The 15416-nt window shown below is 47.5% G+C and overlaps 1 protein-coding gene across 1 annotated transcript; it reads left to right on the forward strand.

Annotated features, from left to right (window-relative positions):
- Positions 1-396: 396 nt before the first annotated feature.
- LOC124477185 (transmembrane and coiled-coil domain protein 3-like) lies at positions 397-10666 on the forward strand. Its single transcript, XM_047034827.1, has 4 exons — positions 397-586; positions 7648-8645; positions 8766-8901; positions 9699-10666. Exons 1-4 carry the CDS (start codon positions 515-517, stop codon positions 9999-10001), a joined length of 1509 nt encoding a protein of 502 aa, XP_046890783.1. The 5' UTR covers positions 397-514; the 3' UTR covers positions 10002-10666.
- Positions 10667-15416: the final 4750 nt, after the last annotated feature.

Here is a 15416-nt window from a genome sequence, read left to right on the forward strand (position 1 = left end):
ACATGTTCAGTCTAACAGCATCCCAAATAGGGTGCATTACTTAGCCACCGACGAGTAGCCTACATAATTAATGAAAAAAGACTTGGTAAGTTAAACCCATTGTGTTGAAAAATCGTTTTTGGGTTTGGTTGATGACACATGAGGCATGGCACGAGACTCATTTGTTGGCTTAGTCTATGTGCGTGTGTGTGCACTAGCCTATCGACATATTATGTTAGCCTAATGCATAAACTTCGAATTGTTATTAATTAATTTAGATACTGTTTTAAAGGTGTTATAACATTTCTTTTTCTGTGAAACACTGCAGAGCTTCTCGGTATGTGGAAAAACTTAACTCCACCTCCTCAGTCCACTCGGCTGAGCAATATAGGCGGAGTTTGGATCCACATTGTGTTTTGTTATGTTCAGCTTGGAGAGGGGGCTCAATGTGCGAGGGGCCGACATAGATGCGACACAAATGTGACGAAACACATGCCCAAGTTTTAACAAGTACCGCGGGTCCTACATTGTGATTATGCCCAGCGCCGAGCCAGCTGTGCGAAGTTTATCAGAAGTAGAGAAATACCTCAACAGCCGGAACAGAATGGTAACTATTAATTCTCATTTTACCCACAGTGAGTGCAGTGTAGCACAGACATCCAATTTTCATCGAAAGACTCCCATATCAAAATTGCCTATATGTAAAACAACGTGGTCTAAGCGTTTTACCCGATTTGGCTACTTTGTTGCAGTGCTTGAGAATGGGTGGATTTGTGAGATTTCTCTGTTTGCGGTAGCTACTAGCTGGCTGACTACGCTGATTGTTCACACAATTAAAAGGGCCGGTTTGACCCAGTTTCTTTTGATTCGTTATCTTGTTTATGACTGAGCATGCGTTGTCATTAAGCCTATCTTGTCTCGCTGTGTTTGTTACATTCTTGTTTACAAAGTATATTTTACTATTAAACTTGTGCTGCCAGGGTAGACCTGTTTTAAGGCTCAGGTGACGAGTTTCGCTGTAGTTGTTTTCCGTAACCTTTTGTAAAAGGATTAATCCAAAGTACTGTCTTTTGTTTCGGCATTCAGCTGTTATACCTATGCTGTAACAGTAATACATTGCTACTAAGAACATTCAACAATAAAACTGTGTTTATCTGCATTTGCAGGTGCACCTTATGTCGACTGTAATATATTTCCAATTAAAAAAAGCTGGGGTCTTAGAAAAATGTCCCAACACTCAACTTCACGTCTCAAGGATCACAGAGTGAAACACTGGCAGAGGAATGCTCCACCCAGGGTTCTAAACGAATATCTGAACTTAAGCAAACTGTACAGCACTTTCTTGAGTTTATCACCCCTCTCATCCAAAAAACGTTGGGGTTTATTCTGTTTCTCTATCAATGTATTAAGTTCCAATCACAAGGCCATTGTTCTTCCACTGTTGTGTCACTGGCAAACACCTTTGCGGATTTGTGTATCCTGGCCTACTCATGTCAAAGCAAATTAGCTATGTCAACCGTTGCCTATTTAGAGAATAAGTTAAAAGACTAATTCCCATCAGGGTAAGATACCAGAGACCACCCATGAGAAGTTACCTTGACTACTAAACTCCAAATTTCACAATTAACTCCAACATTCCAATGTGTAGGCATGTGTTTTTCAGTACCAAATCATATCCCTTCTGTTCTTTGCTGTCATGACATTTCATAGATCAGTAACAAGTAGACAAGCGGCACAACCAGTTATTAGATTGGTCACATTTGAAATGTGACCAATCTAATTTCCAATGAATTGACCAATGGAAATTTCCCCGGTAAATGACATGTGCATCTTCCTGAAATTCCTATTGTACAAGTTGATGCAGGGGGTAAGGAGCAATTGTGATGCAACACTCTCCTTTCAAGAGCCTATTGGCCAGCAGACTCCTTTAGCCTCATTATGCTCAAGGTCTGTGCATGGATTTGCATGCCTTTCTCAGGTGACGCGTGTCCTGTCCTGAACCTGGCTTTTTTGTCAGCTTTTCTGTCACATTCGCATCCATTTGCGAGAGTGGCTTTTATGAGTGTAAAGCATATGAAGTCTATGGTGTGAAGGAGGTAAGAACTCGATCATGTTTCTTCAGGGATCTACTTCCTTGCAAGCTGGTCATGTTGTAAAGCACCACCAGGCTACCCCCCCAAAATGTACCAATGTATTGGTACATTACATATTTGAGGTCATTATATATTAGGACATTATTTGAGCTTTGAAAGGGTCTTTAATTTCTGATAAGCCTATTGAATACCTTTTAATTCACACTGTCCATAGGGGCAGACAAGGATGTGGAGTTTTAATTGGCGATTCATTTCATTTAGGACATTTTGGGGGGTATTTTTTCAAACAGAATTCTATTAACCCTTTTGAATGGCTTGTGGAGAAAACTATAAAGCACTTATTTTTTCTTGTTTATTCAGCTTGATCTCTGTCCGTTGATCTCTCAAGGTGTTTTTACAATGAAGACAAGACTGGCAGCTGTGGGATGCAAACGAGGCAGAGGAGGAAGACAGGGCAGATGAAGGGTCACAGATGTTTGACCACATTCAGGGATCTGTTATCTCTCTCTTTCTCTCTCTCTCTCTCTCTCTCTCTCTCTCTCTCTCTCTCTCTCTCTCTCTCTCTCTCTCTCTCTCTCTCTCTCTCTCTCGCTCTCTTTTGCTCCTCCTCTTTCTATCCCTCTCTCTTACTGTCTCCCCCTCGTTCCCCTGCATGCACCCGAAGTTGGCCAGGCTCGCGGGAGAGTTTCTGTGTCCATGAGCATCAGCACAGGCTATCTGGGGTGAATAGCAATAAGCACCACAGGCTCCTTCCTCTCTCTGGGTCCTCTTCACTTGTGAAGGGTGGTTTTGTTCTCGGCTTTTTCTCTATGGTGAAGGCTTCTTGTGTGTCAGCCAATGCGTCTTTGCCATCTTTGTGTAGGCTATGTATGTGTGTTTGTGTGTGTGCATGTTCTACAGCCCTGCCCATTCTCGGTAAAATCAAACTTTCAGACATTTCATTGCGCGCGTGACCTAATGTTGGTGTTCCAATTGGTTAACCAGATAAGGCCGTCAGCTGCTATTGTGCAGAGTAGCAAACATGACTTCCCTGTAACAATAAGGGCCCTACCTTCCTGTTTAGCTTACAAGTAATGTCTGCGTTCAACTGCAATGCCGCGAGGGAGGGGCCATTGGGTTTCCCCAGCTATGGTTTTACCCATTATTCCTTCTGATAATCAACATAAACATTGTTCACTTTGCTGACACAGCTCAATGTTTATTACACATCCATCAACAGCAACCACTAGTTCAGGTTGCTGTTTTCAGGCCAGTTTTGGGCCCATTGTCTCCTTCGCCCCGCAGATCTGAAAAGACCCAAAAAGTGTCCTCTCACTTTCTCGGGCACAGGAGTAAACAGTTTGTCACTGTGTGAAATTGGATTAAAACCAGATCATTGATCCAAAAGGGGGATTGCAGTGCAGGATAAACAGGACATCATCTCCAAATAAGGCCAGTGACACTGGCCAGCAACAACAGGCGGTGGAATTGTGATGCAGAGCTGGTCATTGCTTGCTTGCTTGGTGACCCTCCATTTCAGACCCTGCTCTTCACTCTTCTGTTGTGCAGATGGGTGTTTCTAGCGTTCTGCTGGTCTGTCAGTTCAGGCTTTATTATTCAGAGTGAAACTTCGAGAGCAGGACAGACTGTGGATGATTAGGGCACTGCTCTATCCTGAAGATATCTGCGGGGTGAGGGCTGCGATGTGAAGGACCCCATATGCCCAGGCATTCATATCAACGAGGATGTAGTCTGTGCTGCACTATGGTGTAAATCTTGTGGATACATTTGCAAGGCAGCTTCCTGCCATCAACGCCCTCTGCACACACACACCCTGTCCGTCCCAATATTTCCTGACAATGTGGAGCATCATCAGGTGACTCACACTACAGCAGGCATGCAAGTGTGTCCGGGAATGTTGACTGGACACACTTGTCACGTTTTCCACTTACAAACCCCACCTCACAGGACCTCATTAAGTTCACATACCATTTTAGATTGCCTCGATTTAGCCGAACACAAATCCTGGTAACTGGAGCATCCAGTGTCGGCAGGTGTGAGGGGAGATAAATGTTAGACCAAGAGTTGCTGGCATGCAGGGAGGTAGGCAGACAGACAGACAGACAGACAGACAGACAGACAGACAGCTCGCTGGCAGACTGACAGGCAGGCAGTGCCATGTCCTCAGAGGATCCTTCCTCCCTGTGCCAAGCGCAGCACCACTGCCCCTACACTGTCTGCTCAAATTAGCTGAATCCTAACTTGATTTCCCTGCAAGACCTCACTGACCCCCTGTCAAGACCATGGGAAGGGAGCACTTTGTCTCCAAGGAGTCCCCCCCCCCACACACACACACACACACTCCTCTTCAGTGCCTTCTCCTCTCTCTCCCCAGAGTGTGCCCTTTCTGCCTTTTAGGAGAGCTCAAGTGAAAAGTAGGGCAGCTTCTACCACAGCAGATTGGGGAGGAGCATTTTTCATTAGTGCAGAAAATCATTTTTAACTAAAAACCCTGTCATCCAGAGAGACGGTGCAAATCCCGAAACGATGAATCAGCGTGTGCTGAGAACCCCCAGACAAGGCGATGCACACGCCATGGAGAAGATCTGCATACTGTATTGTTGGGTTGTTCTTTGAGACAATTTAGTGGTTTTTCTCCTTGTCTCTTTCACCTGTGGACCCTCTATACCCTGAGTGTCAGTCATGGGAATTAGTCTTATTAATCCTAAATTATAAGTATAAGTATACAGAGATAGTGCACACATCTGGTACTTATTTTCCAACTCTGACTGGAATGTGTGTGGCAGGGTTGTTGGTCAGATTATGTTCCCCCCCTCTGCCAAACATCTACTGCTCATGCAGAGCTTTGGCCCAGCTGCAGGCTACAGCAGCAAGCCTAAAAACCAGTAACCCCAGCTCTCTCAAATCTCATTGTTGGCTATATATGTCTGTACAGTGCGTTTCAGATTCAAACACAGAGCAGAATCAGCTTTAGAACCCCAGCACAACTGGGGATGGAGGGCAACTTCAATCTAGCTAAAGTTTATTCCAATGATTTTAGTCCTTAACTGAAAGGCTATGATGAGATAGGAGTACGATGTCTGCTACTAGAGTCAGCCGCAGTGGTGTCAGACTACAGTAGCACAGCCCACAGCCGGACTTGGTGGGCATGCTCAGGGTTCAAACAGGAAGCTCTTTGTGTGTGTGTGTGGGACTGAACTCTAATATGCTGGTAACGTGTGCAGACACTGACCTCTGGCATTTCCTCATCACAGGACATCATTCCATCTCCTCTTCCTACAGGTTGGACCATTTTTTGATTACATTAGGATTAGAAAAGATTAAACGTCATGCATACATCCCCCCGGTGGACAACTAGACTGCATCTGAGATATGGGGGCTGAGCTTGTGTGTCAGGCCAGTGAATACATATGCAGGAGCCTGGTCATTGGAGCCCTCTCCAGTACAGATACTACAGGGACAAAGCGTGTTTTCTCTGCAGAGAAAGAGGTCTGTGTTCAGGGCGACTCGATGACGGAGAGGGGGAGAGGAGCGAGGTAGGGAGATGGAGGAAGATAGAAACAGGCAAGGAAGTGGAGATAGAGAAGCTGGGTGGTCTCTCATCCTGTATTTTAAACAGTATACACTGTACAGAATGTGTTCTTTTTTTTTTACTTCACAGCATGGCCAATTAAGTAGCCTATACAGTACTATAGTCCTATACTGTAAAACAGTTTTTACTCTATATGTCATGAAAACCTCATGGATTCAGACACCATTTTATGGTGAGAAATGTAGCCACCCCGTTCTGTCTCACTTTATTACACATCAAACAAGTGGCACAAGCTGACCAAGTGTGACTGTGTGTCTGATGGAGGCCATAGTATTACTGTTGTGATGAAAGAAACATAAAGAAAGAGGATAGTCTTCCATATCTGATCTGTTGCTGAGGGAATCTGTGAAATGATCACTTGGATGAGTGGACGGTTTCCGGAGAGAGGTTCCCCTTGACTTTCACTATGCATCCTTGTTTCATAATGTTACTAAACAGCATGCCGTTAACTGAGACTTAATGAGTTAACACAGAGAGGAACAAGGAAGTGTTTTGCTGAATTTGTATGTGTGTGTCTCTGTGTGTGTGTGTGTACCCGCCTGTCTGTGTATATATCTGTCCCATATGCTTAATCATCCTATTTCTGGACTTCCTTCGTGTTTCGTGTATAGTCATGTGTCAGGAAGTCCCAGTGGTAATATTCATGTAACTTGTCATGCAACACATGATCGTTCCGTAACGCTGTCGAAATGCTAAGAAGGATTGTGTGAGTGCTGTATAAGTCCGGGCTGGGTCACCGTGATCTTTTAACATGGTGCCTGGAATCAGAGGTGCTACTTTGGGTAGGATTATTAATGCTGTTCTCCCAGAAAGCAGCTTGTTGTGCTCTTGCTGTTCCTTTGTACAAACACGAGCTGCCTCCCCATCTCCCTGGCAAACCTGATATTCAGGTTCATGTTGGGCAACGAACCTTAGGCAACAGTACTTAGGTACTTTAACCACCTCTTTTTGAATGTTTGATTCTTTCTCAGGTTGTGTGGCCCCTCTCAAATGGCCCCTCCTTAGATGGTGTTTACTCCTAAACATTAACACTACATATCCAAGGTCTTTCTCAATAGACCCCCTCTCACTGAGCTGCAAATTGACAAAGCAGCATGCACTGCCAGAGACCATTATCGTACCCTTTAAAAATAATAATATTTGGTTTCACTTCCATGTTCTCACACCTGGTTTACATACAATACCTTGTTAGTCCATATCGCTACAACGTATAGTTTGAATAAAATGGCCCATGAAATATTCGACTGATATGTAAGGCAAGGGATTTCCTGTGTGTTGGGTTCTAACAGTATTTTACAGTACCTAGATGTGGATGCTCCACATCCCTCAGACTCCTTTGATGGCCGTCACACATGTTTAGTCACCCTGTCATCTGTAGGCTACAGTGTACACCAAGTAAGATCCGTGGCCTAAATTTGAACAGATGTGTTGAATAAGAGCATTACACACACGCATACACACCCAGATGGTCACGCTCTGGGTAATTGCTGCAGGCAAGACACGCTGTGCATACAAACGCTTGATACTGCTGGGGCATGCAAGTGTCCACAAATGGGAGGGCATCAGATCTGATAATAAGGATTAGCTCTTCAGTGCCAGATTGTGTCTGTATGTTTCGTTGTGTGAGCAGTTTGCTAAATCTAATCTGTGGCTCTCATTTCCATATGTGTATTTGTTTCAGAGACGATGACGATGGCTTAGGCCGAAACGCGTCTGTGAATAAACTGGTCAAAATAAGCAATGAGACAAGCTTGAGAGTGCCGTTTTTTCTACTGCAAGTTCATAGTTCTACTTTTTCACTCGCACCCTAAATCGCCTTTATTTTGGAAGTAGAGCGCGCCTAGCCTTACAAATATTTGTTTCAGAGAACCACTCTACAGTTCACACCATAGTATTCGATCCGAATTATGATCCAACTCTTTTCAGGCCTCTCTGTGGTTCTAGTTCTGAGGTTCGGTTTTATGGTGTTCCCCTCCCCCCCAGCAGGCGGAGCGGAGCGGCGAGGGCGGCGTCTCGGGCGCCCCGCCCCCGTTGAGACGGGGCAGCTCGGAGAACAACCTGGACCTGGACCTGAATGACGGGCCCTTCCCGGGCCACGGGAGCCTGGAGCGCAGCCGCTCAGGCCTGGACAGCCTGCAGCAGAAGATCCTCAAGGTGACGGAGCAGCTGAAGATCGAGCAGACGGCCCGCGACGACAACGTGGCCGAGTACCTGAAGCTGGTCAACAGCGCCGACAAGCAGCAGGTGGGGCGCATCAAGCAGGTGTTCGAGAAGAAGAATCAGAAGGCGGCACAGAGCATCGCCCAGATGCAGAAGAAGCTGGAGCAGTACCACCGCAAGATGAAGGACAGCGAGAGCCACGGCTCGTCCTCCTCGCCGTCCTCCTCCAAGCACAACAGCCTTCCGCGGGAGTCGGAGCCCTCCAAGGACCTGCTGAGGAGCGGGAGCGGCCGGCACCCCGCCCTGGACAAGATCAAGACCATCGGCCCCGGCGTGTCCCTCTCGCCGCCGTTCTTCTTCAGTAAGCCCCGCGAGTTCGCCAACCTCATCAGGAACAAGTTTGGCAGCGCCGATAACATCGCTCACCTGAAAACCACGCTGGACACGCCCTCGCCTTTCCACTCGGACGGCGCCGGGGGGCGGGGCTTATGCGGGAGTGCCAACATGGTGGCGAAGCAGCCCAAATACCCGAGCGACGACGAGTGTTCCTCCGGCAGCGCCTCCATATCGGCCGACAGCAATGGGAACTCGGCAGGTCTGGGCGTTGGAGGAAGTGCAGGGGAGGCTGGCCAGGGCCAAGCCCAGGGGCAAGGGCAGGAGGCTGGGGCAAATGCCCAGGGAAGACTGGCCCTCAGCCTTGAGGAGTTGAGGGAGATCCGAGAGGCCCAAAACCAGCTGGAGGAAGACATGGAGGAGCTAAAGTCTCAGTTTAAGAGAGACTTCGGTCTGATCACCCAGTCAGTGCAGGAGGAAAAATACAGGTCAGCTCACAGACTCCATCATCACAGTTGTCATTCTGCAACCGATAAAAACATTCAATTAACAGTTTAAAAACAATCTGAGGAGGTCATGTTGGTCCACCTTTTTCTAATTTTTGTTAGGTACGAGCGTTTGGAGGACCAGCTGAATGACCTCACAGAGCTTCACCAGCATGAGACAGCCAACCTGAAGCAGGAGCTGGCCAGCATTGAGGAGAGGGTGGCCTACCAGGCCTATGAGAGGGCCAGGGACATACAGGTACGCCACCAGAGAAATACTCATAAAACATCTTGATTATTGGCATTCCCATTTTCTCTTTGCATGCAGCAGCAGTTTAAGTGGGCTTGCTGTTGGCCGATCTCTCTTTTCCTCCTCTTGTTTCTCAAACATTCTTTTTGTCTCTCCCTCTTCACCTTTTCATCCCTTTTCCTGTTTCTCTTTCCAATTCTCTCTTTCTCTCCCCCTTGTCCCCTCTCCCCCTATCTTCCTCTCCTCCTTTCCCCCTCGTCCCCTGTCCCCCTCGTCCCCTCTCCCCCTATCTTCCTCTCCCCCTCTCCTCCTTTCCCCCTCGTCCCCTGTCCCCCTATCTTCCTCTCCTCCTCTCCTCCTTTCCCCCTCGTCCCCTGTCCCCCTCGTCCCCTCTCCCCCTATCTTCCTCTCCTCCTCTCCTCCTTTCCCCCTCGTCCCCTGTCCCCCTCGTCCCCTCTCCCCCTATCTTCCTCTCCCCCTCTCCTCCTTTCCCCCTCGTCCCCTGTCCCCCTCGTCCCCTCTTCCCCTCTCATCCTCTCCCCCTATCTTCCTCTCCCCCTCGTCCCCTGGCCCCCTCGTCCCCTGGCCCCCTCTTCCCCTCTCCTCCTCTCCCCCTCGTCCCCTCTCCCCCTATCTTCCTCTCCCCCTCGTCCCCTGGCCCCCTCGTCCCCTCTCCCCCTATCTTCCTCTCCTCCTCTCCCCCTCGTCCCCTGGCCCCCTCGTCCCCTCTTCCCCTCGTCCCCTGGCCCCCTCGTCCGCTGGCCCCCTCGTCCCCTCTCCTCGTCTCCCCCTCTCCCCCCTGGCAGGAGGCCCTGGAGTCGTGTCAGACGCGGGTCTCCAAGCTGGAGCTCCAGCAGCAGCAGCAGCAGACGGTGCAGCTGGAGAGCCGGGACGCCCGCGTCCTGCTGGGCAAGAGCATCAACATCATGCTGGCCATCGTCACCGTCATCCTGGTGTGCGTCTCCACCGCCGCCAAGTTTGCCGCCCCCCTTATGCGCAGCCGGCGCCACGTCATGGCCACCTTCCTCGGCATATGTCTGCTGGGGCTTTTCTGGAGGAACTGGGAGCACCTGCAGTGCGTGGTGGAGAGGGTTCTGGTGCCGCCCTGACGGAAAGGGGGGAAGGGGGTGTTTGCGCGGTCAAAACTCGGTTGATACGCTATCCAAACAGGTCACTTTCATTAGCCTTTGACACGATTGGTTGTACAATCTTCAGAAGGCCCAGTCTTCTCACAGTCACAGGGGTTTACAGTACTTCACACCATCTGCTTGGTGCTCTGCTTGGCACAGCTGCACTGGGATAGCGTGCTGAATACCCTCCACTACACACCAGACACAGAGACCAGACCGCAGTAAGAAGGTGGCCATTTTGTTTATTTGTCCCATTGTTGTCATTTTAAAGCTAATCCTCATTCCATTTTATTGTCCTCCAGGGTATTGTGAGTCACATTTTAGTTTTGTGTCTTAAATATTGTATTGGATACCATTTTTAGTGCAATATATCCAATTTCTTTTAGACCACTTGTTTTTATTGTACTTTTATTATATTTGTTTTATAACCTTCCATTGAGGAGTGACAGGGCTATAGCCAAGCCTTGTGTAATTTCTGAAGACGTCCAGAAATCCATATCCACTAAGACCACTGCGGGGGCAGAAGCAAGAGCTGGGCTATCTCCAACCAGAACTCAATCACTCCGTATTATTGCTATGTTAGCTCCATAACACTCACACCATACCCTCCCCCCTGCTTTGACACCACACACACAGGAATATAACTAGAGACAAACATGTCCTTAAACATACTGATATTGTTAGGGTTTCGCTACTTTTAATTGAGCTTCTGTGATAATGTACTGTATATGATGGGGCGAAGGAAGACAACTGTTTACACTGTGACTTGAGGCATTATGTTCTTTTACACTCCACGGAGAAACTGATACTTTCTCTCACTTAAGAAACGTGAGCAGCCTTAAAGACTTGGTAAAGGACGGATACTGTAGAATCCAGAAGGACACTGCTGAAGGAGAGGCTTAGGGTTACGTCCACTAGCTGGACTGGTATGCGTGTTGGTGCGCAAGTCTGATAAGCGGAATGACCGGTCTTGTGTGAAGACTTAACGTGTGAATATGTTCCTTGTCTAACATGATTTTGTCTTGACCTTTCACAATGTGATTTGTATGGCCTGTGTCACAGGAGGGTTCATCATGGTTCCTGAATGAAGCCATGCTAGTTCCTGTATTGACACATCTGACAGAGACATCCCTGCAATGCATTATGGGACCATTTAAAAAAGAATCTCCTCACAATGCACATAATGTGACCTTCTTGTGTTTAATCATACATCATGTGCCTTTCTGTTACAATTCTGTGAACATTAAATACTATTTTAAATCAAGCCCCCCCCCCTCTCTCTCTCCTTTGACTGAAACATTTAATTGTATCTTAATTCTCCCCTTGAGGCTATAAACACTGTTGGTCTTTTACTGTCCAACTCCCTCACCAGTTTACCACTAGGTGGTACAAGTGTCAAACAGTAGAATTGAAACGGTGTTGTTTGATCCAGAGTGTCATAAGTTTGCCCTGTTTTGTTTTACTCCTTTAGTGAAAGAAACTTCTGCATCTTTCTGTTTCATACTTACTAAAATGACAACTACTATCAGATTATGTCAGACCTAGTGAAACCAAATAGTGTCACTTGTCACTATCCACAACCTAACCTTAATGATACAACAGTGACCTCTACTGGTCAACAACCAGTATAACAACAGTTTTCTGAACTTTTTTGCCCTCCCAAGACATCTACAAAGGCTACAAAGGCTGACTAACATTTCCATCCATGTTTTACTTCCTGCGTGAAACAAGGCAAACATAGACAGATATGACTGCTTGAGATCTGCTTGTGTAGTTTAAACACAGAGGTCTTGTGTTTCTACAACATGAGAGATGCTCATACAAAGGGTGGAAGTACATCACATGTTGCTCCAGCAACATCAACCTGGGTCCCATGGCGGGGGTGAGTCTGAATGAGCCAGTGAATCTGGCTAGCCTGTGTGACAGGCTACGTCTGCATGCCAGCCATGGGGACTTACTGACAGACGGAGGAAGACTAGCAGCAACCAGAAAGATTTTAAATGCGTACGACAGATAGGTATCTTGAATGTAGATCACTGGCACCCACGTAATGTTTTTTTTCCTAAGAGAGGAGCAGTATTTTAGCGGACACAGGCAGAGTGTGTGTGGGGGGGGGTCTGGTTTTTCTTCATGGATTTGTGGTGCTTTAAAGGCTTCTGGGTTGAAGAACACAAGCACCTTAGATGTTTATGACGCAGAGAGTATGACTAAAAACCTCTAGAGCACACACACACACCCACACACACACACTGGGAGAAACAGGGCTTAAGAGCTACAGCAGTGGGTGTAGATGGATGATAAGTATTCTCATTTTCTATCAATCTATCTTCATACCAAAAGTATTGTGCTTCAAGTGAGCTGTTTGTATGTAAACCTCACCCTGTGCGTTTTCCATTCACTGTTCTCCATAGCCTCCTTCAACTGCTGGTCTATTCACTGGTTTAGTTAATGATTCAGTAATTATCCCAGGACCTCATCCATCCTCTGTGTTTGAGGGCCTGCTGCTGAGCCTTTGCCCGTTGGCATGGTGACCGCTAGGACAGGACTAGAAGGAGGGGACTGATACAAGCCAGCTCTTCACAAGTGAGAGGAGGGAGAGGGAGAGACTGCTGTCACCCGGTGCAAGGAACTGGACACGACTGTGTGGTGTGTGTGAGAACTGGTGGTTGAACGCTATGTGTTTATGTTCATGAAGTTCATGGAATGTCTGTGTTTTAAGTGTGTGTGTGTGTGTGTTTTTTTGTGTGCGTATTCAAGAATTTGTATTTGTGTCTGCATGTGTATCAAACACAGAGAGAAAGAGTTCATTTGTGTACTTTACATGGGAAATGCATGACCTTTCCTACAACTTTGGCAGGGATGTTTAAATCCTTCGGCAGTATCGGACCCTTCCCATTTCCTGTTGGTGGTGTCATGGCAACAAGCATTTCAATCACACCCTGACCTTCCATAGAATTGCAACATAACATACAACCTCAACTTCAGCCCAGTTCATAATCAAGTTCAAAAGAATCCTCACAAGCCCATTGTCGACATACTTTCTGAAATGAAGGCCCCCCCCCCAACAGATCAACCAATTACATAAAACGAATAAAGGGATCTATCAGTGAATTCTTTATGGAAGCATGATAGCTTCATACAATGCCCTTATTCAAATGCACCTTCCTTCAGTTGCTAAGCAACCATCCAGTGCCACAGAAAGGCTTGTTATACACTGCTCAGTTTGGAAGTAGGATTGTGGAGTGAAACAAGCCCTGTTGTTTGCCTGGACTGGATGGCTGGATATGAATGATATAGTATTTAATGACCCCGCATGTCAACTGCTGCTATCATTGTTTTGAATGGTAACAAACCATACTGCATTGTGTCAGTTGAAGCAGGGAAAATAAAAAAAGTTTCTATAACACACTACAAAGTGATTTCTCGAGACATACTCCACAAACTAAGGGAGATTCTCACAGGTATATAATGTTCTCTCCTAAACAACAACAGTGACTGACTCCATTGTACAGCAGTGGTTATGTGCCATATGAATTCCTCACTGGTAGAAAGACTGTAGGCTTTTTGTGTGTGGTAGTGACCCATGAATTCCATCTCAGCAGTAAGAGCTGATGGCCATATGTAGGAGACACATGAAGTTGTGGATATGAAGCAAACAAAGGCAACAGTGTGAGTGGGAGAGGTCCCCTTCTGATGACCTCATACTCAGTGGGATTAGTCTTCCCTTCCAGAACAAACAGGCTGTCTCACAGACACTCCCCCAGCGTGAAGTCAACATTCTTCCCATGTCCATGCTGCTCATAATCCTTGTGTGTTTTTGTATGTGTGTGTGTGTGTGTATGTGTGTGTGTTTCATGCTACGCCAGACTCAGTCACCTACTCATCACAAAACTCGCCCTGCAACAGTCTGTTCCTACAGTATCATCTTTGAGTCTCTGTTTATATGCTTTGTCTGTTTGGGTGCTTGTGTGTTTGTATGTGTGTTGGCGGAGGTGCAATGTTGGGGGGGGGGGGGGGGGGTGCAGGCTGTACATCTTGGTGTTTGCCAATTTGTAACTTTTTAAGTAACAGAGCTAAAGGAAGCAGATAGCCATTTGTGAGGGATGCAACTGGTTATCAAGAGATAACCACAGTTGTGGACAGTTATCTGTCTCTCTGTCATTCTATTCTCCTTGTTTCTTTAGCTAAAGCTTTGACACACATGCACAAAACAGAAACCCTTTCAGATAACAACAAGTTCCATGATTTATGTTACGAGCATGAGCGACTTTGTTTTTCCTCTTCTTCCTGCTTGGTGACCGTGCTGTGATATGAACATCCTCCAAGGGGCCAGCAAGGGGTTATCCCCCTCAGACCTCTCCTCACCTCTCCTCTCCTGTCTTCTCCTCTCCTCACCTCACCTCTCCTCTCCACACCTCTCCTCTCCAATCTAATCCGAAAGGTTCTCTCTGTCTCCCATCACCATGCATTTCTGGCTTGTAGCGCAGATAAGCTGCCAGATGTCATAGAGACTGGGGGGAGGGAGGAAGGGAGGTAAAGAGGGAGTGAAAGGAAGGAGAGAAAGGGAAGCAGAGAAGTGGGGGCGAGGGGTGAGGGTGGGTATTTCAGATGCTGTTTTTAGCAAGAGAAGAGCCACCGTTCATTAGCAGTAAACACTAGAGAAAGAGAGAGAGAGACAGAGAGAGAGAGAGAGAGAGAGAGAGAGAGAGAGAGAGAGAGAGTCAGCTCAGGGGAGGAAACGCACAATAGAGGGGAAGTGATCAGCCTTCTGCAGTGCTAGCTTTCAGCCCTCTTTGCAACCACCCGTCTGGACCTCATTATAGGTAAATACATTTGGTAAAGGAGCCGTGTGTGTGTGTGTGTGTGCATGTGTGTGTGAGGGAGGAAGTGAGCAGGGGAGCAGAGAAGCTGAGAGTACGAGGAGTGCAAAAACTGTTCCAGAGAGAAGAGGGAGACAGAGGAAGATAAAGAAAGAGAGAGGGAGGGAAAGGGTCTGCGCAGCGACAGATCACATGGAGGGACAACGATAGCCGTCTGGAAAACAGCTACATATTTCCCCTTGATTCTACCCCCACCCCCCCCCCCCCCCCCTCTCGGCACCCATCTCTCCCACGCTCCAAAACACAGGGCTTCAACTCCCTGGAACCTTCCAACTCTCCTGAGGTACACAGTTTCTGTGTGCTCTCTGCAGCCTCGCTCGCTCGCTTCAGCCTCCCGTGTGCTCGTCTCCCCCCTCCAGCTGAGGTGGGCGTGTGGCTCCTCTGACCCTCTCGCCCACTCGGCCCCTCCTCCGTCATCTCTCCCTCTCTCTCTCCCTCTCTCCGCCGCAGCTGTAAAGGGGGGGGGGGCCATGGACGGACTGCGTTTGCCGCCACTCATCGAGGAGGCGCTGGA

Source organism: Hypomesus transpacificus, chromosome 14, assembly GCF_021917145.1.
Source record: "Hypomesus transpacificus isolate Combined female chromosome 14, fHypTra1, whole genome shotgun sequence".
Lineage (NCBI taxonomy): Eukaryota > Metazoa > Chordata > Actinopteri > Osmeriformes > Osmeridae > Hypomesus > Hypomesus transpacificus.